At 43.6% G+C, this 26,364-nt stretch overlaps 1 protein-coding gene across 1 annotated transcript in view; it reads right to left on the reverse strand.

The window, feature by feature from the left end:
• LOC123758961 (homeobox protein ceh-30) overlaps nucleotides 1-21,302 on the reverse strand; it is a 58,340-nt gene extending 37,038 nt beyond the window's left edge. The window contains exon 1 of the mRNA XM_045743725.2: nucleotides 20,515-21,302. Coding sequence (XP_045599681.2) covers nucleotides 20,515-20,842 — 328 coding nt within the window. The 5' untranslated portion in view covers nucleotides 20,843-21,302. The remainder of the gene's footprint in view (nucleotides 1-20,514) is intronic.
• Between the last annotated feature and the right edge of the window lie 5,062 nt (nucleotides 21,303-26,364).

Raw genomic sequence — 26,364 nt, forward strand, 5'->3', positions numbered from 1 at the left:
ATGGAAGAGGTAGGGGGCATGGGGAAGGGTTAGGGGAGTGGGGAAGGCGTAGGGGGGGTGGGGAAGAGGTAGGGGGCACGGGGAAGGGGTAGGAGGCATGGGGAAGGGGTAGGGGGATAGGGAAGGGGTAGGGGACATGGGGAAGGGGTAGGGGGCATGGGGAGGGGGTAGGGGGCATGGGGAATGGGTAGGGGGATAGGGAAGAGGTAGGGGGGCATGGGGAAGGGGTAGGTGGCATGGGGCATGGGGCAGGGGTAGGGGGCATGGGGAAAGGGTAGGGGGCATGGGGAAGGGGTAGTGGGGATAGTGAAGAGGTAGGAATCATGGGGAAGGGTAAGGGATCATGGGGAAGAGGTAGGGTTGGGTAAGAGGAAGGTTCAGAGCTGGACGAGACGGTATTGACTATTTTCTGTCTGCAGAATCGCGCTATTAGCTCTTGGGCCCCGCCTTTCTAACCAATCTATTTTTTCTCTATTAAGTCTACTACATATATTTCTCTCCAACACACTGTGTACACCAGTTGCTTGACAGTTGAGAGGCGGGACCAAAGAGCCAAAGCTCAACCCCCACAAACACAACTAGGTGAGTACACACACATCCCCCAGGAAGCAGCCCGCAGCAGCTGTTCCTACAATCCTACCTCCTAACCCAGGTACCTATTTACTGCTAGGTGAACAAGGGAATCAGGGTGAAACAAACTCTGTCTATTTGTTTCTGCCTCGGCCGGGAATCGAACCCGGGCCCCTTAGATCTACGACCCCAGAGCGCTCTCCACTCAGCCGCGAGGCCCCCAACAAGTTCCCACTGTTTGTGAATACGAGAACGTGGAGGCACAATACGTCAAACAGTGCACCAGGCAGAGTAGCACGTCTTACGAACAAATCCACAAGGGCCGTGACAAGGATTCGAACCTACGTCCGAGAGCATCCCAGACGCTGCCTTAATCGACTGAGCTACGACATGGTAAAAAAAATTGCAACCAAAAGTTCTTACCTTGCGATGATTTTGGGGTTCAATGTCCCGGCGGCCCGGTCCTCGACCAGGGCGCCTAAACTGTGCTCCGGGACGCCATTTCCGCTCCGAGAGGGCCAGACGGAACAAGATAAACACGCGAAACGCAAATTAAGATCACAGTTGACGGTAATTAATCCCTATTTGTGACTCCTTATCATTATGAGAGCAGGACAAAAAAAACGAAGGAGACGAGGAAGATTCGAACCTGTGATCTCGGACCGAGAGACGAGTCTCGGTCGCCGATGGAGGAGGAGAATGGCCGGCGGTTTCACTGTTAATGTTCGGAAGATAGCCACTACTCGGCCAGGCCTGGGAAGGGGTCGTGGTTCAAGCGCTAGTGCTGGCGACGAGGTCTCTCTCTCTCTTTGTCTCTCTGACTCTCTGACTCTCTCTTTCTCTCTCTCTGTCTCTCTCTCTCTGTCTCTGTTTCTCTTTCTCTCTCTCTCTCTCTCTCTCTCTCTCTCTCTCTCTCTCTCTCTCTCTCTCTCTCTCTCTCTCTCTCTCTCTCTCTCAAAACCCTCTAGAGTTAAATATGCAAAAGCTAGAAGACAAGAAAAAAAGAGATCTGATCACTACGTACAAAATAGTAACAGGAATTGACACAAGAACTCTTGAAACCTGCAACTTCCAGAACAAGAGGTTACAAGAGCAGACACAAGACGCACAAGAAGTATTACAAAGTTCTCATTTGTCGAGAGGTGCACTATTGGAACAAGCTAAGTGAGAAGGTGGTGGTGGTGGAGGCCAAAACCTTCAGTAGTTTCAAAGCGTCATACGACAAAGAGTACTGGGAAGACGGGACACCACGTGCTATCATCTTGTAACTACACTTAGGTAATTACACGCACATACACACACCTGTGGAACAATGTGCTAGGGATATCTGGCTCTTGTATGCAAGGTGTGGTGTGTGTGTGTGTGTGTACTCACCTATTTGTACTTGCGGGGGTTGAGCTCTGGCTCTTTGGTCCCGCCTCTCAGCTGTCAATCAACTGATGTACAGATTCCTGAGTCTACTGGGCTTTATCAAATCTATATTTGAAACTGTGTATGGAGTCAGCCTCCACCACATCACTTCCTAATGCATTCCATCTGTTAACTACTCCGACACTGAAAAAGTTCTTTCTAACGTGTCTGTGGCTCATGTGGGTACTCAGTTTCCACCTGTGTCCCCTTGTTCGTGTACCACCAGTGCTGAATAGTTTATCCTTATCTACCCTGTCAAATCCTCTGAAAATTTTGTAGATAGTGACCATGTCTCTAGTTTTGTTTTGTTTTTTGTGTGTGTATGTGTGTGTGTGAGAGAGAGAGAGAGAGAGAGAGAGAGAGAGAGAGAGAGAGAGAGAGAGAGAGAGAGAGAGAGAGAGAGAGAGAGAGAGAGAGAGAGAGAGAGAGAGGGAGAGAGAGAGAGAGAGAGAGAGAGAGAGAGAGAGAGAGAGAGAGAGAGAGAGAGAGAATTTCATGTCATGGCTCAGTGAGAGGGAATGAAGAACTATTAATATGCATTTATGACAGTTTGGCGTCAACATTGGCTTGTGTCTGTTTGTTTGATAAGAGATTAAGCGGAATAGGACATGTGTGCAGCCTTGTGTGTGCACCCGAGTCTGTACATGTGTGTGTGTGTATTAAAGTTACACACACACACACACACACACACACACACACACACACACACACACACACACACACACACACTCACCTGGTAGGGGCCTGGTAGCCTGATGGATAGCGCGCAGGTCTCGTAATTCTGTGGCGCGGGTTCGATTCCCGCACCAGGCAGAAACAAATGGGCAAAGTTTCCTTCACCCTGAATGCCCCTGTTACCTAGCAGTAAATAGGTACCTGGGAGTTAGTCAGCTGCCACGGGCTGCTTCCTGAGATGTGTGTGTGAGTGGTGTGAAAAAAAAGTAGTTAGTAAACAGTTGTTTGACAGTTGAGAGGCGGACCGAAAGAGCAAAGCTCAACCCCTACAAACACAACTAGGTGAATACACACACACACACACACACACACACACACACACACACACACACACACACACACACACACACACACACACACACACACACACACACACACAAACTTTCACGCATACAAATATATAAAATAAACACAGATTACACATATGCTTGCACGCACGCAATATATATACGAACGCACACATACGCAGGTGTAAACAGAATCAGCAGTGAACGCCATATTTATTCTTGACTTCAGGGAAATAATGAAAATGAAACTGGAATTGTTTCTGGGAGTTAAAGGTGCGGCAGGTACTTCCCCTGAGAGAACACGAGGGGTACTTCCCCTGAGAGAACACGAGGGGTACTTCCCCTGAGAGAACACGAGAGGTACTTCCCCTGAGAGAACACGAGAGGTACTTCCCCTGAGAGAACACGAGGGGTACTTCCCCCTGAGAGAACACGAGGGGTACTTCCCCCTGAGAGAACACGAGAGGGTACTTCCCCCTGAGAGAACACGAGGGGTACTTCCCCCTGAGAGAACACGAGGGGTACTTCCCCCTGAGAGAACACGAGGGGTACTTCCCCCTGAGAGAACACGAGGGGTACTTCCCCTGAGAGAACACGAGGGGTACTTCCCCTGAGAGAACACGAGGAAGTACTTCCCCTGAGTGAACACAAGTGAGTACTTGCTAATGTATTTTACCTATAACATTAATTCACAAACTCTACAATAACCTAATCTACAGTTTTGGCAGATAACCATGTCTGATAGCAGATAACTGTCCATCTGGCTGCCTGACTGTCCATCAGTTTGCCTGTCTGTCCATCTGGCTGCCTGACTGTCCATCAGTTTGCCTGTCTGTCCATCTGGCTGCCTGACTGTCCATCAGTTTGCCTGTCTGTCCATCTGGCTGCCTGACTGTCCATCAGTTTGCCTGTCTGTCCATCTGGCTGCCTGACTGTCCATCAGTTTGCCTGACTGTCCATCTGGCTGCCTGATGGATAGACAGGTGCTACCACCAACACGTAATGCCAGTTACTGTCTTTTTGACAGTAACGGGAAACGATACATGTGTTTGACTGGGAACGGCACAGTCACAAGTACTGAATAAAACATGACTGCCAGTGTCACAGTTACACCGTAACGGTGAAGTGATGGTCCGTGAAAGGAAGAGGAGGAAGAGAAGGAAGAGGAGGTGGAGGAAGGGTGTAGGGGAAGAAGAAGGGGGTGTGGAAGAGACAAAAAAGGGGTGGAAACTAAGGGCAAAAAGCGGAAATACATGGGTAGGTAATGAGAGAATGAGATGTGGAAGTAGGAAGGGAGAGGAGATGTACGAACAGAGGGAGAAGAAGAAGAATGGGGGACATGGACAAGGGGAAATAGGAAGAGAAGGATCAAAATGAGGCAAGAAGTCAACAATTCGTACAGAGGTGGAAAACGGCTTCTATAGCTTCTAGAAACACGGCATAGACACTGATGTTGACCTCCTGATGCCTGTGGTGGTGTGGTGTGGTGGTGCTTGGGTGGTATGGTGGTGCTTGGGTGGTAGTGTGGTGGTGACGGAATCACCAACATCACGGATGGGTATTTTTCTCTGGAATTATATCTTACTGGTGGTAACCTGGTACCTTTCTAATGTGTGAGTGTGTGTGTGTATTCATGTAGATATCTATCCTCGTATGCATGAGTATCTATGCATGCATGTATAGGTAAACCAGAGACCACAAAGGCGTCTCGTGCCGGACGTGAACGCAAGTTAGGTCCTAACCAGTCTGTGTTTACCGGAGCCGGATACGGTACAAACTGTGGCGAATCCATTCCCCAGAATTCCTATAGCGCCTTTTCAGAGACCTGCGTTAAATATTAAGAGATTTTGATCACTGCTAAGTGTCAAACAGACGTGAAAGGACAGAGAGAGAGAGAGAGAGAGAGAGAGAGAGAGAGAGAGAGAGAGAGAGAGAGAGAGAGAGAGAGAGAGAGAGAGAGAGAGAGAGAGAGAGAGAGAGAGGTGGAGGAAGAATTGACCGTGGGCTCGAATACGCGATATGAGGTAAGGAGCTAATGTTTTGCTCTGTGAATGATTGATGGGGCGTTTCACTGCACTGTTGGCTCTGTGTGGTCTGATCGCTGCTGCCGTGAGGTGATGGTTGATGATCAACTTAGTGTGGTGTGTTGCTGTTGATGATTAATCCATTCCCTGTTGCTTAAGCGTCCTGTTGTTGCAGATTTTGTTGTTGTTAATGCTGTAGGAAATTTGGGGAAATTGGTATTCAGTTGCTTCTGATATAGTTCATCTTCCTCCCATTACCAGGTAAGATCTAGCGAAGTACACAGCTCCTAACACACAGAAATCACAATAGCGTGAGCCTTCAAATGAACAAAGACCATGTCGTATCTCAGTCGATTAAGGCAGTGTCTGGGATGCTTTCGGACGAAGGTTCGAATCCTCGTCACGGCCCTTGTGGATTTGTACACATCTCCTATTTCCACTTAACTTCTACAATGTCAAGTCCTGGTTAGAGCTAGTTGAGACACGTCGGTGTAGCCGTGTATTTCAACCCATCCCAACGAAACACATTTCGAAATGTGTTCCTAATGTAACATCAATACTATTAAGTTAGTCTCCGTGGTGTAGTGGTAAGACACTCGCCTGGCGTTCCGCGAGCGCTTTGTCATGGGTTCTTATCCTGGCCGGGGAGGATTTACTGGGCGCAAATCCTTAACTGTAGCCTCTGTTCAACTCAACAGTAAAATGTGTACTTAGTTGTAACAACGATTCTTCGCGGCGGGGATCGTATTCCAGGGACCTGCCCGAAACGCTACGCGTACCAGTGGCTGTACAAGAATGTAACAATTCTTGTATATATCTCAAAAAAAAAAAATGCGTTTTCTCCAAATTTATAGTTAGGCCTAGAGGTCAGTATTATGGTGCTGATGGTAATTAGGAGTTAAGTCGGCATTTGCAATTACGTTGGCAATTATAGTTATGTAGGGAATTATATGTATGAGCCGTACATGTGTGCAGTATGTGAGAAACGTTCACGTGGGCACTGATGGCTTGTACTGTGAGGTAGACAAACCTCGCCAGTCTTCTGCCTCGTTAGACAGACTAGTTCATTGACCACAACACTACCAGGATCCAGCTAGCAGTTACCCAACTATTTACGAAACCTGTACATCTTTTCTCATTCACGGGAGCTTTGTTTAAATTGATTTAACAGTTCACGAATTTCGAAACATCCCAATACAATATTATTATTATTATTATAAACAGCCTCGTTGTGCTTCAGAACTCCATTTTTGTATATAATATAGAAGGCATCCATCAGTCTCAGGAGACTATAGAGTTGCGCTCTGGTTGTCGGTCTGGAGTGGCTTCTCCAGGGCGCAAAGCCAGGGTAGGTTGATATGGAGGAGAAGCTGTTACCCATGCAGCAGATCCCCCACCCCTCTCCACGGCGCCGAAAGTCTCCATAATAAATGTAAATAAAGCCACATGATTAGGGAAAGATGAACAGGTTTCGCAAGTGGTTGAGTGAATGATTGATGATGAATCCTGGCCTTCACGGATATATTTTGTAATGATATTTAATTCCTCGGTTAATCACACTTCTTTGTGTTAGTAAATACTGTACTTCTTAAGACAGTACTTATTAAGATACTGTACTTCTTAAGACAGTACTTATTAAGATACTGTACTTCTTAAGACAGTACTTATTAAGATACTGTACTTCTTAAGACACAGTACATCTTAAAACACAGAACTTCTTAAGACACAGTACATCTTAAGACACAGTACTTGTGATGTATTACAGTGTAGCATTAACACAAATATTCAGAATGTCACTTCTGATGAGTCCTTGTGAGTGAAATATATTGTCTATATGAGGAGGTGACAACTTATCATACTTTACTATGTCACTGGAGGCCTGGTCGACGACCGGGCCGCGGGGACGCTAAGCCCCGAAACCATCGCATGGTAGGTAAGATGGCGTAATGTCGTAAATGAATAACTAGCAGAAAACGTAAAAAAAAAACCGCTATTAGACTCTCGACAATCTAAGCACGACACGAAGATACAATTGATCTTTAAAAGTCGCGTCAGAGCAAATCCTGGAGTCCTTCAGTCTGCCTCAGTCACCCCCTTCCCATTACTGCCGTTTTCTACCGTCCGGGGGCGCTGACTCCTTCGATAACCATCTCTATAATGGTAAACTTGGGGGCCGTGAGGTACCTGACCGCTGTCACCTTCGTCATGATAACGGGTCGTGGCACGCACTCACTCCCCTCTCCGTCCCTCCCCCTAATTTGACTCCTAGTCCCCCCACCCCCTTCTTCCTCCTCCTCCCACCTCTCACTCCTACTCTCTCCCCTCATTTTTCTCTCCTCACCTGCTTTGCCTTACCTTCACTACAACCTTTCCCCCCTTGGCCCGTCTGCTCTTTTTCCCTATTTGTTCTTCCCTTATACATTCCCTTAACCCCTCTTTTGTTTTCGTTATTATCCTTCACCCATTCACTGTACCCCTTTACATCCACTCCCCTCATCCACCACAATAACCACATTCTCTATCTGTCGGATTTTTGCAATATAGCTCTTCGACAAACCTTCCATTACGCCTCTAACACAGTAGGTCCACTGCGGGCTCACCATAGCCTGTGCTACTTGAAGCTCTTTGCTCCAAGTAGCGAATCTTAAACAACAACAACAACAGTCTCTAAACACTTATGCATTCACCCCTTTCCTCCTAATCTGGACCCCTTACCCTTTCCATTCCTTCCCTTCCACAAGGATGGAGGGGAGAGGGTGGGAGGAAGGATGGAGGGGAGAGGGAAGGGGAAGGATGGAGGGGAGAGGGAAGGGGAAGGATGGAGGAGTGAGGGAAGGGGGCAACACGACCATTTAAGACCATAGTGTATGCACCAGTAGCCTGCTGACGATGGCCTGGTTGACGGTGTTACGACTTGGGGGTCATGATTCATTAACCAGGCCGTCAGGGTGGTGGCGAGGGGGTGCAAGGCACACCGCTGCTTCACTGCTTATTACCCCTCGCCACGGGAGTCACAGGCTCTTGCAACCTATTTAAATAGGTGTGTGTGTGTGTGCGTGTAATTACCTAAGTGTAGTTACAGGATGAGAGCTGGTGGTGGTGTCCCGTCTTCCCAGTACTCTTTGTCGTATGACGCTTTGAGACTACTGACGGTTTTGGCCTCCACCATCACTTTCTCACTTTGTTCCAACCGTCTACCAATCTGTGTTTGTGTGTGTGTGTGTGTGTACTCACCTAGTTGTGCTTGCGGGGGTTGAGCTCTGGCTCTTTGGTCCCGCCTCTCAACCGTCAATCAACAGGTGTACAGGTTCCTGAGCCTATTGGGCTCTATCATATCTACACTTGAAACTGTGTATGGAGTCAGCCTCCACCACATCACTTCCTAATGCATTCCATTTGTCAACCACTCTGACACTAAAAAAGTTCTTTCTAATATCTCTGTGGCTCATTTGGGCACTCAGTTTCCACCTGTGTCCCCTAGTGCGTGTGCCCCTTGTGTTAAATAGTCTGTCTTTATCAACCCTGTCGATTCCCTTGAGAATCTTGAATGTGGTGATCATGTCCCCCCTAACTCTTCTGTCTTCCAACGAAGTGAGGTTCAATTCCCGTAGTCTCTCCTCGTAGCTCATACCTCTCAGCTCGGGTACTAGTCTGGTGGCAAACCTTTGAACCTTTTCCAGTTTAGTCTTATGCTTGACTAGATATGGACTCCATGCTGGAGCCGCATACTCCAGGATTGGTCTGACATATGTGGTATATAATGTTCTGAAAGATTCCTTACACAAGTTTCTAAAGGCCGTTCTTATGTTAGCCAACCTGGCATATGCTGCTGATGTTATCCTCTTGATATGAGCTTCAGGGGACAGGTCTGGCGTGATATCAACCCCCATGTGTGTGTGTGTGTATGTGTGTGTGTGTGTGTGTTTACTCAGCTGGCTATGGCCACCTGAGCTTCAGTTCCATGGCTCTGCCTCTAAGACATTAATCGACAGATTCCACTATTGGTTAAGTCATAGGCTAATGGCGTATCATCTTTTCAATCCGTGTATGAATCCACCAACTGTCTCCACCAACTCTCAACCCGTGTGTAGAGTTTGATCAACATAAACAAGACTGAGACCGGGAATAAATACATGCATTGCAATTTAGTCAATTTGTAATGTATGACAAATATATGAAGGCAGACACATAGACCCATGGATACACACACACAAACGTGGATACATATACAGCCATACACAGATATGATAGAGCCCAGTAGGCTCAGGAATCTGTACACCAGTTGATTGACAGTTGAGAGGCGGGATCAAAGAGCCAAAGCTCAACCCCCGCAAGAACAAATAGGTGAGTACAGGTACAGGAGACCAGTACACAAACTGGAGACACAGCCAGCAGTGACAGGGAAACTACGCCAGTGACTAAAGGGAGTACCTCTGTAACAGAAAACAGAGTCACAATGAGAGAGACCTCAGAGTGGCAGGATGTTACCTCAGGCGTCCCACAAGGGTCAGTACTGGGGCCGATCCTACTCCCTAGTCTATATGGACAACAAAGATACCTTACACGAACAAGGGGGGCACAGGAGGAAACTTAAACCCCAAATGAGCCACAGAGACGCTAGAAAGAATTACTTGGGAGCAACTGAAATGAGTTAAGAAGTAAAGTGGTGGAGGAAGACTCCATACACAGCTCTTGATATAGTTACATAACCCACAGCTTAACTCGATTAAGACATTGAGAGGCGGGACCCAAGAGCTGTGGCTCATCCCCCGAAATCTAACTAGATGAGTACAGGGGGATACAGTATAATGAAATTTACTAAACAATGAAATCCCAACCAGCTTTCATCCTCTGAAAACCCCTATCCCCCCTTCCCTTTCTTCCATCACTCCCCCTTCCTTCCTTCCTTCTTTCCATCCTTCTTTCCCTTACCTTTCCCTTACCTTACCCTCCCTTACCCAGGAGCCCCTGGGGCTAGCCACGCAGGCAAGAGCCTCGCGTGTCTCCTTCGGTTTAGCTGTAACAGTTCAAACAGCCACTGTTTAGCCCCCACGAGGCTACCCCCCATTGTGTACTCACCCCTGTGTACTCACCCGTGAGTACTCACCTTCCAGTGATGAATAAGCAAGCGAGGAGGTGCTGGCGAGTGTAATTGTTACCGAGGGTGCTTAATTTTGGAGTGGTCTGAGAGGGGGGCCTGTAGGGCGTTCATGTCCGGGGAAGGGGGTGGGGGGAGGGGGGAGGCGGGGCGTGTGGTTAAATATGCTCTTAAGTGCATACATGTGCACGCACTCAGACGCCCCACTACGTTTTTGCAGACGTTCCAAAACTGCTGAAACACCGGAGGACTGTGCAGGACGTTCGAGTAGGACCTTGACACACTACAGAGTTGCCTTAGACGTGTGTGTCAGGAGAGAAGCCTTCGAGGAGGACCTTGGCACACTACAGCGTTGCCTTAAACGTGTGTGTCAGGAGAGAAGCCTTCGAGGAGGACCTTGGCACACTACAGCGTTGCCTTAAACGTGTGTGTCAGGAGAGAAGCCTTCGAGGAGGACCTTGACACACTACAGAGTTGCCTTAAACGTGTGTGTCAGGAGAGAAGCCTTCGAGGAGGACCTTGGCACACTACAGCGTTGCCTTAAACGTGTGTGTCAGCAGAGAAGCCTTCGAGGAGGACCTTGGCACACTACAGCGTTGCCTTAAACGTGTGTGTCAGGAGAGAAGCCTTCGAGGAGGACCTTGGCACACTACAGCGTTGCCTTAAACGTGTGTGTCAGGAGAGAAGCCTTCGAGGAGGACCTTGGCACACTACAGCGTTGCCTTAAACGTGTGTGTCAGGAGAGAAGCCTTCGAGGAGGACCTTGGCACACTACAGCGTTGCCTTAAACGTGTGTGTCAGCAGAGAAGCCTTCGAGGAGGACCTTGGCACACTACAGCGTTGGTGACGCTCTTCTCACCAACGTGTGTCTTCTCTTCTCTGCTGAGACGTGTGTCAGCAGAGAAGCGAACACTGCCCCAAGTCAAGAACAAAACGATTTGGGAGCAGACATAACAACAGACGAACATATTATAACATCCGGGACACGTGCAGTACTGGTGAACATTCGTGAAACGTTGAGGAACCTCGACAGAAGAGCTTTCAGGGGTGTTGTAGGCAACTTATGTCAGACCGGGGCTAGAATATGCAGCCCCCAGTGTAGAATGATTAGAGAGTACTAGAATGTGTAGTTCCAGCGTGGAATGTTAGAACAACAATAGAAGATCATGTCAATACTGGAGGAAACAGCGAGAAAACAGGTCGCCGCCCCAGAGCACGGAGTTATGAGGAAAGTCAAATGGTACTAGACCAATGTGTACTCAATGTGTACAGCTAAGACATGATCACATGCTCCAGAAGAGACATAATCACATGCTCCAGAACAGACATAATCACATGCTCCAGAAGAGACATGTTCACATCATGCTCCAGACGGGGCAGAGGAGACATGATCCAGAGAGAAGTAACATGATCACGTCACGTTCCAAAACAATACCAATAAATTTTTATCCTTTCTCACTATTTTTGTTTTCAATTATATAACTAATTATGACACCGACAATATTTCTACAACTTTTCAAAATTTTTGAGTATAACCTTTAAAGGTTATATACAACCAATTTTAATTAAGAAAAAAAACTGTAGTGATTTGTCAAATACAAGAACAGGAAAATAATTTATCGGGAAGCAGACTGGACAAAAATTTACTTTTTGCTACTTAAGGATGGAGTAAGGAGCTTGCAATTTCCCGCCAAACTACGTCGATATAAATATCACAGACGACGTTAAACTGATGTCAAAGTTTGACTCGGTATTTATCAATATAAAAATACCCAGTAGGCCCATTATCCAAGGCTAACGTTAATGCTATATTATCAACGTTGAATCGACGTTTGGATAAACGTTAATCGAGTAACGGTTAATCCTTATTGGATTAACGATCTCAAGTAACGTTTAATCAACGTCAATTCAACGACGAAGTAACGTTACTCTTGAACATCATGATCACTGGCAAAATAACCCACACCGTAATAAAACTTTACTCCTTTTACTAAAGGAGAACTTTATTGTGCTATTTTGCCCATAGAAATATATCGTATGGAAACGCCTGTGTGTTTTGCGAGACGCAAATGTGCGTCCAAACAGATGTCTGGAACAGACAGTTTCTGTCAGCACAGACAGAAACGCCGTCCGCATATGACGTTATAGTTGGCCTGGTTCGGACACCCTCCCAGAGCGGCCAAATACGAACCACTGGGAAGGGGGGGGGAGAGACCTTTTTTTTTAAGTTTCACAACGCTAAAACAATGTTAGAAAAAATGGCTTTACCATAATATATCACAATATAAATTTGATTGCAGGTATAACCTTTGAACTTAACTCCTAAAAAGGCAATAATGACGAAGCTTGTAAAACTGTGGAAAGTTGGCACTGCTATGCATTTTTCTGTGCTGGGGGCATGCTAGATATTCCTGGGGGGGCATGATAGGCGTTGCTAGAGGCATGATAGGCGTTGCTAGAGGCATGATAGGCGTTGCTGGAGGCATGATAGACGTTGCTTAAGGTGCTTGATAGTCGCCACTGTTGAGGAAATGTATAAAACTCTCGCTTTGCGTCAAATACCAGCCAAATTGATGTGTCCGGACACATATGGTAAGGAAATGATAGACAATTAGTCTGCTGTGTGTGTCCTGGTAATCGCACTGTCATGCAGTGATTGGCCCCTCTGGATACCGCTGACGAGACTCTCACGCCGCGAGAGACGCAGCCATTGGTTGCCTCACCTGCAACATTCCTTGTGGGAAAATATCTACCAAATTTCTCTGATTACTCTCCTTCTGGCTCCTTCTGGCCAGTTGAAAGCATTCAATAAGTGAATTTTGTAATGTCCTTCTCACTCACGATATCATCATCAAATTTTTAAGCAATTTATGAGATTGATAGTTTATTCTTGAACACACTGGTATTTTACAGTTTAATTTTTTATTCATATATGCACTAATCATTTACACTTGGATTAAGTATAAATTAACAATAAACGATTTTGTCAATGCCAATTCGATTTTTATTTTACATGAAGCATGTAAAATAAAAATCGAATTTTAGCCTTCAGTTTAGAATATCTGTTGGTAATGAGCTCAACAAATGCTCCGATCTGAAACTTGTGTGTGGCTATGAGAAGATATTTATCTCATGAAGTATCCAAGCCTCTATCTTAGTCTTGCTATTGTTTTGATTTCCTTGCAAAGAAATTTTATAAGTTCTATGCATTTTCCTCAAAGACAAGATCGGAAGTCTATTATGATCCTAATGAGTAAAGAATCGAGCACGCCATTATGAATTTTGTTTCTGTGTAGTATTTCAGATACTGCGAATATTAAAAGCTTTATTTATATGTGGTTGTACATTTCTAAGTGACTGTCTACACAATTTATAGTATAGTATTAACTGATTCAATAATAATAATGATAATAATCTAAAATTTGCATGTAAATAACTACTTCATCACTTCTTGATATATCCAACACGCTTTTCATTTCACAAGACGTAAGAAAATATATTTAACTATTTTATAAATATTTTATTTTCTCTGTATTGACACAGGAAGGATTTTCAGTGATTGCATATACTTTATTGAAGAAGTTTCTTCTGCTGGTTCTTTAAGATGACGTTATGTCCATAAGTTCTATCTTAGCCTAACCTAATCTATCCTAACATAACCAACCTAACCTGATCTACCTATCCTAACCTACCTAACTTATCCTAACCTTACTTAACGTAACCTGTGGTGTTTCTCAATACCGTCTTCAGCATTTGCACTCAATTCAGTTAACCAAGGTGATAAACACTTTGCATTACTTAAATTTAACAAAAATATTCAACCGTGTAGTGAAAGTGTAGAATACATTTCCATCTCTGGTAATGGAGCATTTATAAACAGACGATCTTTAGCAATAAAACACAAAAATATATTATTCGCCCCTTGCTAAGATAATTTGCATAACATAATAATCTCTTCTAGCTCTGACTCCCACTATCTCGAATCTATAAATAATATTTCATATTTATTCTGCGAAGCCTAACAGCCGGTAGGAGCCAAGCATGCCGTTGCTGTCTGTGAATCAATCTTAAGACCAAAGGTAAACGTCTCTTAAAGAGTGAGACCCACCTTACGACCATGTCGGTTGTTGAAGCCTAGTGTTAACACATAAACAAAAATAATCAACGAGACAATAAGTGAAAAAACACTATAATAATGAGAGGCCACTATGAGAACCCGTATATGTACGCTCATATACGAATGTGTATTAGAGTGGGTGTAAATATACAACCAGATGCAGTATTCCCACACTCGTAAATAGTTAGCATAAAGTGTGCCCCAAAACACATGGTGTATGGCAACATACTTGGTAAATAATTCACCCTCGCCTCAACGCTTATTTTTTCCTCCCTTGGGAGAGAGCCACTTTATTACTGGGAATATATCAACACGCTGGATAGAGAAATCAACCTGGTAACAAAAAATTTGCCTAATCTCAAATCACGTAAAGAATTGAGTCGCTCCCCTCTATGCACAGTTAAACAGTCGATATCCTCGCCCACCCAACAATTAAAAACCTTGTGTGTACGTTTCCCACGGGTTAAACTCCCATGGGTAAAATAACTGGACAGAATTTGCGCGGCAAAAATGGGGAGACAAATTTGGCGGGGAAGTGTGTTGTTGTGGGTTACGGCAAGGCCCCACCCGCCTGGTCGCGTGACCCGACTCATCTGGGCCAGGAATCACCGCTCCGCAACCATTCTCCTCCACTTATTAATTTGGCGGCAGGACAGCATAAAGAATGAGGGGTTAGGGTGAGGGCGGGAAGGGTCGCGTCAGAGAGGGGCGGGGCGCTCTGAAGGGCCTACTTCATTCTTATTACCAGCCCACTCTGCTACTCCACTAATTTTAAATGGTTCCTCCTTTTACACGTTTTCTTTATGTAAATGTGTAATATATATATTATATATATATATATATATATATATATATATATATATATATATATATATATATATATATATATATATATATATCAAGCTAATTCGTATATAACTATCTCGCTGAATTTATTCTTGTGTAGTTTTTCTGCATATTCAAACCAGTCAATAGTAGTGGCGAGACCAGGAACTACAGCTCAACTCTTGTAGGTTCGGCAAAGCAAACACACGCACATCGTTTAAAGCCACATTTTTATATAATTATATATTTCACCATTACCCTGGATCTTGACAAACCTGTAGAAGGGAAGAAGACGCTGTAGGAGCTCCACTGACCGAACTGCAGTACCGCATAGTCCCTGGCTAGGCTATCAACTGGGAATAGTCAGTTTTTTCTATAAATAGGGTAGGAATAGTTTATACATAGTCCATTTATATAGACTGCCGTTATCTCATTAATGTTGTAACGTAACTAAGCTAAATATTGGGGGGGGATAAGTTTCTGAGGGCCATAATATGACTTTTTACCTTTCCACCACTGCTCACGGGATTGGCATGAGGTGCATACAAAAATTGACTAAAATAGTCTATCGCAATCCTAATAGACAAAATTTAGGTGTCCGTAATTCGTAGTAGTCGTAAATTTGTCAAATTCCTCAATAAATTTGAGTTTTATGTGGACATTACTGTATGTTTACGTTGAATTTTGAATGGTTTGTTAATAAATTATATATGCAAAGACCAGACAAACGCAGGGTTAAGACAGCCAAATTGCTGTTTTGATATAAACAAAAAAATATCTGAAAATGATCAGTAGCTGAACTAGGAGGACTTCGATAAACTTAACAGGGCTCTTGTCCATGGCAATGGGAAAGCTTAGAAAATTCACCTAACCCAACTTCCCCAGTGAGTTAGGGAAACTTGTAGCTTGAGGTTGGTGATCTAAACGATGCAGCGATAGAGGATTTAATTAAAACATCAAGCTGTCTAACTTATATTGATATTACATTAGTCACTCAGCAAACTGTGGAAGATATACCTTTGTATTTCACTCGATCGTCTCCAGAGGCGAGTACGAGTTGACCGTCACACTTATAGCCTATTCTTTATATTAGTAAATTTACCTCTTGGTGGCCGAGTTATAAGCATTTTTACAGTTGTACACTTGTTCAGTCTAGCTACACCTGTAATCACTTCTATAAGATAGAGAAGAATAAAACTTTAAATCTAAGTATAATTTGAACCTAGTTCATTTAAAACCGGGAACATACATGAGAATCTTTCCCATGTACTCGCCACTAACCACTTTCATCTACCCACCGCCAATTTCACCCACTGTACCTGTACACTTACAGCCAACCCCCGCACCTACTCAACACAACCGCTCACCCCCACGCATGCATATACCACCACAACCAAACCCACACATACTTGCCAAAACACACAACACACCCACGCCCTCATAACCCCAGTCGTCTGTCTATCCGTTGGCCCCCAGGAAGTCCCAGCATTACGTATTGTGTGGTTTACCCTGGGTTTACCAGTCTCACCTGTGATTAATGCTGCCCCGCACTTAACATTGCTCCTCAGAGTATCGACGCTGCTGGCGGTTGCGTTAATCTGGCTTAAACTAACATGGTCACGGAAGCATGCATTACGTACCTCCATGGACGCACGGTTTAGGTTCCACCGTCGACGCATGGGTTTGGTACCTCCACGGACGCATGATTTAGGTACGTACGCAGATGCATCGGTTAGGTGTTTCCATAGACCCATGTGTTATTTATCATCACAGGTGAATGGGTTAGGTACCCCCTTGTAAATAAATCCTCACTAAATTGCTAAAAAAGCAGACTTACGATAGTAAAGATTACGACACGGATGCTCTCACACTGTCTTAAAACTTTACGTTGTGACTTTCTTGTACATGATCTGCAAGTTTTCGTTTCACACCGTGTTACTAGCCTTAAGTAACGCCTTGCGTTCTCGTTCACAGTCCAGACAAACCCAAACAAAATTATTTCTTCCTGAGTGTTGCCTGTTCAATCCCCTGACTAGCTTTCATTTGAGTACTCCGGCTCACATAAATAAAAAAGTGTCGATGTGTACCTGTGATCACTGATGATCCGTTAGGGTGTAAGAATGAAGGAAATTGCAGAGGTCTATTAGCCCATGCGAGGCAGCTTCTGTTTTACACAACCAAACTCATTTCTTAATATATGTCTAGCCTATGCTTGGAAAATCCATCGATCCCACGCAAATAATACTACCCGGCATTTTGTTCTATAAACTTTCAACCCTCTTTCCAACCTTGTATTTACCAAGGTCTTTCTTGAATCTAAATTTAGAAAAACTGTATGCAAAATTTCGTGTTCTATTTTATATTCATATATTTAACTCTCAATTACAATCCTTTACGTAAGAACCTAAGTGTAAAAGAATTCGAGGGTATTCCTTAATGACCTTGAAGTCTGTCACACTGGACTTCCTCCTCAAAAGGGTATCCCTCACCGTCAAAACAGACAGAGGTCTAAATATAACGACCGGATCAAAGCCTAAGAAATCTAGGTGAATACAACAAGTTATGAAGGCGAGGAGTCACAATAACGTGGCTGAAGTATGTTGACCAGACCACACACTAGAAGGTCAATCGACTTGAGAATGGTCCTGGACGGACCGAAACGTCGTCGTCCCTTCACCTACTAGTGTGTGGTCTGGTCAACAAACTAGTTATGAAACTCAAAATTCTGTTGGGGAACATAGGTCAAAACTGATACTAAAAATATATTTAACTTGAGACAAATAGTTGTGATTGTCGTATTCATTTTAAATATACTTTTCCTGACATTAATGTTTACATTTATTTTCCCCCCCTAAAAGCAAGTCAAACGTTAATTGAAGTTATTTATTTATCGTTGCGTAATCTACCCTTGTAACCTGCTCAGGCAACCGCTAGGACAAACCGGTTCAGAGTGGGGTTTTTTTTGAAGCCCTGATCTCGCGCCAAACAAGTAGTTCCGTCTTTAGCATAATCTTTCAGTTTTCCTCGACTCGGCTTAAAACTTATTTCCAGGAACTCATTAGTGAGTGGTGACGAGGCTTGGAAAGTTGACCTCATTAGTGAAGCAATAATGCCAAGGGATGGCCACCTGGTGACCCCTGGGGTATTACCAGCTTGTGACCCCTGGGGTATTACCAGCTTGTGACCCCTGGGGTATTACCAGCTGGTGACCCCTGGGGTATTACGAGCTGGTGACCCCTGGGGTATTACCAGCTTGTGACCCCTGGGGTATTACCAGCTTGTGACCCCTGGGGTATTACCAGCTTGTGACCCCTGGGGTATTACCAGCTTGTGACCCCTGGGGTATTACCAGCTTGTGACCCCTGGGGTATGGGCCAGCTGGTGACCCCTGGGGTATTGCCAGCTGGTGACCCCTGGGGTATGGGCCAGCTGGTGACCCCCTGAGGGATGGCCAATTGATGACCCGTTAAGAATGGCTTTGATTTGATAAGTCAAATAGTGCAGTTCTGCCTATTAGGTATGGTATATATAAATGCCTCCCAGAAAAATTATATAACAAAGAGCTGAAATAAGTGTCCGGACAAACACAACCAATACTAACGTCATGAAAAACGCACGGGAAGTTGGGCTAAATACCGATATTTCTGAAAGTGTGGCACTGACCTTCCTATGGCACTCCCATACCCCACATGCGCCACGTGTGTAAGACCAGCCTCAAGCGTCTGGCCTCCAACCTTGGATATACAAACGGACATTTACTCCTTATAGATGTACAGTGCAGCCTATCCTCCAAAATTATAATACAGCAACGATTTACCCAAACGTACAAAAACGTAACTGTAGAACAAAAAAATTCACGTTTTGTACTATTGGATTATCCCAACAAAATAAAGCTTATTAAAGAACGTAACTTTACCTGTCCGAGGCCTAAATAAGCAGCCCTAGGCCTAAAATTCACTAGCCTAGGATTAATTTAGTAAATATAAGAGCCGTATACTAGGCTATAAAAGTTAAGGCTTGAGTTTTGCCTTTTTTGTCGTGCCTTTTCCAAAATGTGTAGCAAATACCATGAACCTTGTTGGCTGCAACAGTCCAACAGTTGCTATAAGAACTATTTCTGACCGATGAGTTCCCTAATTGGGCAGACTAATGTGTCTAATTTTACCTAAATTTCTTTAGCATGAGTACACGTTAACGATTTTTAATTATACGTGTCTTTTACTAAAACAAGTGGATGGTTACGGGCAGAAATGCAGGTTTTATGAGTAGGTGTGATAAGTACTGACGTGTTTACACAGAGTATGTGTTGCTATGTACAGGCAGATGCGTTTGGGAAACATTCTTGTACTAAATGACTACATATCTGGATGTCCACGATGTATATACGGGAGATAGATATGTTACATGTGTGCAATGCTTATGCATTGTGAATATAGAGTACACGTGTGTATGTGTACATGTACGAATGGGTAGTTTATTGTGTATGCATACGTGATGTATATACAATGGTGCCTACGATTTACATGGGTGTACCTGGATGATATAAGCATATGTACACGCATGTAAACTTCGTTCATACTTGCAACTAGAGTCTCATGGTTTTTATATTATTATGTAATCTGTATTAAAAGATGAAAAAGATAAAAATTATTTCCAGCTGTGAAGCCTACATGCCCACATGGCATTTACTCATACACATACGCAATCATACTTGATCCCTCATGTGCGTTCCAAAAACACTCATACGCGAATTCTCGCAACACACGCACACACACACACACACACACAGGTCCTCGCGGCAGAGCGGACAGCGCTCGAGGGTCGCAGTCCACAGGCCCGAGTTCGATTCGCGGTTGAGGCACTACAAATGGGCAGTTTCTTTCACCTACTGTCTCTGTTTATCTAGCAGTCACTAGGTACCTGGGAAGTTAGCTCTTATGGACTGCATCCTGGGGATGTGTATGTGTGAGAGAGAAATAAATGTAGTGGATATGGTTGATTGAGAAAAATCTGTCATTAGAAAACCGATCATATTGACCTGTCCTCCTAATTCGTCTTTATTTATATATACTTACACCTAGTAAGCCCATGATGATGTCTTAAGAACATGGAAGTGCTCAGGAAAATAATATCCTTAAATTTTTCTGTATGTAGTTGTATGCATTTATATTATTTATTTAATACTTTTGCATCTAGTATATATATATATATATATATATATATATATATATATATATATATTATATATATATATATATATATATATATATATATATATATATATATATATTTGATACTATATAACATCCATGAGCAAAAACGTAATATTCGTGAACGGTCGATACATAAAATTCGTGAGCAGTAGAGACAACATTCGTGCACCAATCACCTCACCAGACGTAAACAATACCTGTTAAATTATTAATGCGTGCTCGTGAGGTCACTTACCGTGACGAGAGAGGACGTGTTGACTTCCTTCTTCATCCTCGTCGTCGGCGTCTTCGTCGTGGAGTCGTACATGGTCGTGGTGGGTCTGCCCTGTCGTCTGCCGGAGGATGTCACCGATCATGAAGGATGACGGGGCCCTCGCCAGCTGCTGTAGGCCCAGTGGAAGGGCTGTCAGAGCAGGCGGGGAGGGCTGCATGAGGGCCCCTGGCATGCCCGTGGGCCTCGGGGCCCTCTCGGGGGAACGAGACACCCGCAGGTCCGTGGGTTGGTCCTGTGGTACTGACGAGGGGGCGGGGGACGCGCCCCCTCCACCTTCCATGTTTGTCATGGGCACTGCTAGTGACCCGCTACACTCCCTCACTGCTACACCAGTGCCCACGGGCCCCTACCCACCCACGCCTCCGCGTTCCTCTGCTCGAACACCAGCTTCACGCAAGTCTCAAACCAGCTTCACGCCAGGCTCAAACGTTTCACAACAAATCCTCACCGGTTCACTAATCATGGAATCCGCCGGACGCCACAAAACTCATGTTTCCTTAACCGCTAGGATTCGCACGAGTACGGCTGCAACACACACCACGTGTCCTGTGTTGTTGCAGAGAAACTGGCAGCGTCCTGCGTCTCCGTCAGCTGCCTGGGACCGTCTCGCGCCGCGCTCAAGGTGCAAACTGGCAGAGAGTTGAGGTAATAATAGAATAATAATGACAAACGGCTCGCTGCCAAGTGTAATTCGCATGTATCATTGATGGCGTGAGCGGGTGGTGTCGGCGGGGAACTGAGGACGAACGCCAGACTGGAGGGAGGGAGCTCTGGCGGCGGCCAGGGACACCGCCACTCCTGCTCCCGCCCCTCTGCCCTCCCTCCTCCTCCACGCCTCTTCCTCCTCCTCCTTCTCCACCACTCAGCCTTCCTCTTCCTCTCTGTAACCCCTTCCCTTCCCTCTTGAAGTTTTTATTTTTTGTCTTGGACTTTTCCACTCTTTAAAACTTCATCTTTTTTACATTGATAATCACCGTCTTTGTGTTCATCTCTCTTACGCATATATTCGCTTATTTGCACACAATGTCGTTGTTTTATAGATCATCTTTCTTTCTCTCTCTCTCTCTCAACATAGACATTGGAGCTCGTTGTAGCATACTGTTCGCAAAACAAATGTTTAGGCAATGATTTCGTAGCCTATACTACAAAAGAGTGCCGATTTATATTTCAGCTCAAATTCAACTATATACTTTTATATAACCAAGAGTTGTAATTTATGCTAGTCTAGCAGTCCGTCCTTATTAACAAAGACCAACTGTTCATTCCGTGCAGTAACCAGTCATCAGGCCTGGCTCGTTAAAGCTCCGTCCGCGCAATCGCAACTCAGTAAATGCTGCACCCACGTACTACAAATGCAAATAACTGTTAAAAGAACCTAAATACCTTACCTAACCTATGCCTAAATATGCACAATATGTTAATATGTAATAATATTAATTTTGGCATTTGCAGTACTTAGATGAAATGTTTAGAGAGGTGTGATACGAGCAGAGGACGTGAGAGAAGCACTGCTCGAGAAAAGTACAAACGTTATCAGTTGTCAGTCATGTATAAAGTGCTTTTTGCATTCATGTGCAGTTGGATTTGGCGGGTGGATTAACGAACATATGGCCAATGTTGATGAGAACGGGTTGAGATTTTCCTAAGTGGTGTCGGGCTGGTATCGGGAAAATCTATTCGAGCCAAGAGTCGAGGACGTGAAGCAGTAGGCTCTCAAGCTCAGCTACTCAGATGGGTCCGAACGATGCAAATTTGCCAAGTCTTTGTATTGTTCGCAGTTTGTAGGTCCTTATTATTAATATTATTATTATTATTAGTGTGTTTCCGCTTTTTATAGGCGAATGATTATTATTTGTTAAATTTCTGTGGTAAAAATCATACAAATCACATCATAATACACATCCTCACACGAAAGCATGGAGGATTATGTATTATTTTTATTTAAAACATTGTTTTATATTAATCAACTCGTAATCATGTATTTTGTACAATATAATTTTTTATCTTTATTAAATAATATACAATATAAATCATATATACATCAATGAAAAGTTTATATATTCATCTATTTATTTGTAATCGTCTCTATTTGCCAAAACAATTATTCCTGTTTTTGTACAACCAACTGTCTCGTTGTTTACCTGTCTGTTTATATCTCTCTTACCCTTTCCCTCTATTAACATTGCATCCTCAGGTAACTAAGGTGAAACACAAGTACCTGGCTTTCACGTAGAACACAAGTACCTGGCTTTCACGTAGAGCACAAGTACCTGGCCTTCACGTAGAGCACAAGTACCTGGCCTTCACGTAGAGCACAAGCACCTAGCCTTCACGTAGAGCACAAGCACCTAGCCTTCACGTAGAGCACAAGCACCTGGCCTTCACGTAGAGCACAAGCACCTGGCCTTCACGTAGAGCACAAGCACCTGGCCTTCACGTAGAGCACAAGCATCTGGCCTTCACATAAAACTCGTGAACCTAGGCTTCACATAAGGAACAAGAACCCGCTAATATTCAAAAAAATACACACGCATTTAGCCTTCATGAAGAACGCGAGCACCCAGGCTTCTCAAAGAAAGTGAAATCCATTAGTCAGTGGGAATGAAATCCTAGCGCTTCGGAGCTTCCTGCCCCGTCTCCTACAGGAACCATGCATCTCCTAACTCTATTTTTTTTAATTTATAGGTTTCCGTTCGGTAATTATTCAAACAACTTTCTTTCCGGGTTTTCAGGAAGAGTTAGGCTGAGATAGGTTAGGAAAGGTAAGTTTAGATTGCGCCTGGTTAGAATAAATAAAGGTTGGATTAGGTTAGATATATTTGTTTTAGTGAACAGAACTTTGCAGTGGTGCATGAAACTTTACTAAGTATTGCATACACTTTGTTTTTTTTAATCGTATTTAGATGTAAAGTTAGATCTTTTATCCAAATAGCACAACGCCCCAAAGGTCTATATAAGATTGCAAAATTGCGCTGTGGCGAGCATAGAAAATGATGATTCTCACCGATCGACTGTAGAATCATTCACTCTTTCATGACCGACTCGACGAAGAGCCTTTTCCTTATCAGTTTTACAACGTTTGTTAAGTCAGTTTTCATATTGCACTTCCCTCTGGTATTAGTGTTGAGCATGGGAATTCTTGTCAGTGACTTCTGAAATTCATGTTTGCAGAAAGTGTACACAACCGTGCTCACTTGTGTTTATGAGGTAGACTTACACCTACTGTTAGGCAGCAGGCGTGAGTGCGGGCCAGGGCAGAGGTCAATACGCAGTGGTTGTGCTGGTTCAGTTTAAAGTGGAGCACCATCACAAAGTGGAGGCAAGCCAATGTGTTGGTATATACTGGGAGTGGTGTAGCTCCTGGTGCGCCTTATTCATGGTGAAGATGCATGTAGTGTGCTACATGGTGCCTTATGATATATAATGGTCGTCTTTGGTTCCTGTAATACTAATGTTTATTTTTAGTCCAGCAGACATTGGAGACTCGTGTAAAATAAGTCCTATATAATGGGTTTTTGATAACTTTGGGAACTATGATGCCCTTGGTTAAAAAACGAAATATCCTCATACTCTGGTGAATAATTATATTTCATGTTATGATTTCTCGGGGACTGGAATGAATCATTAATTGTATCGAGAAGATAATGATGTTCCTAAAGATTCTTAGAGTAGAGACCCAACCCACAAATCTGAAATAAAAGGAAGTGACGACGTTTCAGTCGGTCTAGGACTACAATCAAGTCCTGTAATGATTCTTCAAATTGTTCTCTTGAGAGAATTATATTCTCATCTCTTGCCATTATTTTATATATATAGACAATTATTTTCCCAGAAATTTTCTTAGTGACCATATACGTTAAATCCCCAATGGTCCATGTGGTTGAATTGTTTTTCTCTGTTCCGACCTCATATACCCCTGGTCTAAATTAATCTGGCAGTAAAGCAATCCTGGGAAAGATTTAAAAAAAGACATCAAGATGCAAGATCAACGTTGAGAAATGCAGATTTCTTAAATTAGTGAAAGACAGTGATGCTATGTGCCACATCAGTAATACAGTCATGGGTAGATCAAACTGTGAGAAAATTGAGTCATGTTAGCAGCGACCTGAGGCCTTGACAGCAATACATAAATGAACGAAATAAAACAAATAGGGTGCTAGGATTTATAATAAGAACTAACAACAGAAGCACGAATATCTTAGTTATATCTAGCACTGTCTGCCCCCACTTGGACTACACAGTGCGGTTCTAGTCACAATAATACAGATAATAATGTCATAGCTGAAACCATGCATCGGGGAGCTTTCCTACCTTGACAAATTCAAGACGTCTCAGTCTAAACGCTAGAGAGAGATACAGGACAAAGGAGGATATGACCGATGTTTTCAAGTGAGTTGGGGATATAAACAGGATTCTGAAACTTTCGGAATAGGTAAGTATTGGATTCGAAATAGGGTTTTTGATGAGTGGAATGGGCTGCCAGCCGGCAAACACTTCAACAGTTTTCAAGAACAGATCGGACAGGTCTATGCTTGATGAGAGGGGGGATTGATTTAAACGGAACCCGCCTAGAATGGGCCAACAGGCCTATTGCAGTTCTTTATTCTAGTTTGTACGTCTTCATATACCTTCAAAGTGATTTTCAGAAGGATGTTGTTGTTTTAGATTTAGCTACTCAGAACGAAGTGTTCATGTAGCACGGGCTACGGTGAGCCCGTTCAGGAGGATCCTCAGGGGCTTTAAATAGTGTTAAGGGACTAGGCTTTTATCATCAGGTGAAGGCCTTGAGGTACGCTGTGCTGGAGGCCCTATCAAGGGAAATATATTGAATATTTCAGAACAAGATTAATGGAAATCTATTTATAATATGTGACAATCCGCGCAGGTGGCGCTGGTTAATACACATACACTTTCTCTCTCCCCTTCCATACTCCCCCCCCCCTCTCCCACTCTCTTTTTCTCCCCTTCCATCCTTCTTCCCCCCCCCTCCCCCTCCTCTCTCTCTCTCCTTTAATCACTTCATCAAGCTCACTATACGATCGGGACTCTAAAGTTTTGTGTGTGAGCGTATTTAGTAATATATATATATATATATATATATATATATATATATATATATATATATATATATATATATATAGTAGCTAGTAGCTAGTAGCCAGAACGCACTTCTCAGCCTACTATGCAAGGCCCGATTTGCCAAATACGCCAAGTTTTCATGAATTAATATATTTTCTCTTATTTTTTTTATTATGAAATGATAAAGCTACCCATTTCATTATGTATGAGGTTAATTTTTTTATTGTAGTTAAAACTAACATAGATATATGACCGAACCTAACCAACCCTACCTAACCTAACCAAACCTATCTTTATAGGTTAGGTTAGGTTAGGTAGCCGAAAAAGTTAGGTTAGGTTAGGTTAGGTAGGTTAGGTAGTCGAAAAACAATTATTTCAACAAAACTTGGCTTATTAGGCAAATCGGGCCTTGCATAGTAGGCTGAGAAGTGCGTTCTGGCTACTAGGTACGACATATATATATATATATATATGGTGGTGGAGCGGGTTAAGGCGTACCTGTTATGCCAGTTGCTGGAAGGCTTCTGTGCTGGCTAGGGTTCGAGTCTCCTGGTGGGAAAGTGTTCTAAAGTTGTATATATATATATATATATATATATATATATATATATATATATATATATATATATATATATATATATATATATATATATATATATATTGTATATATATGTGTGTGCACATGGAGCACTTGATGGCACCAGTACTGTGACGTTGACAGGGGGGAAGACT

The sequence above is a fragment of the Procambarus clarkii genome, chromosome 31 (assembly GCF_040958095.1).
Source record: "Procambarus clarkii isolate CNS0578487 chromosome 31, FALCON_Pclarkii_2.0, whole genome shotgun sequence".
NCBI classification, from domain to species: domain Eukaryota; kingdom Metazoa; phylum Arthropoda; class Malacostraca; order Decapoda; family Cambaridae; genus Procambarus; species Procambarus clarkii.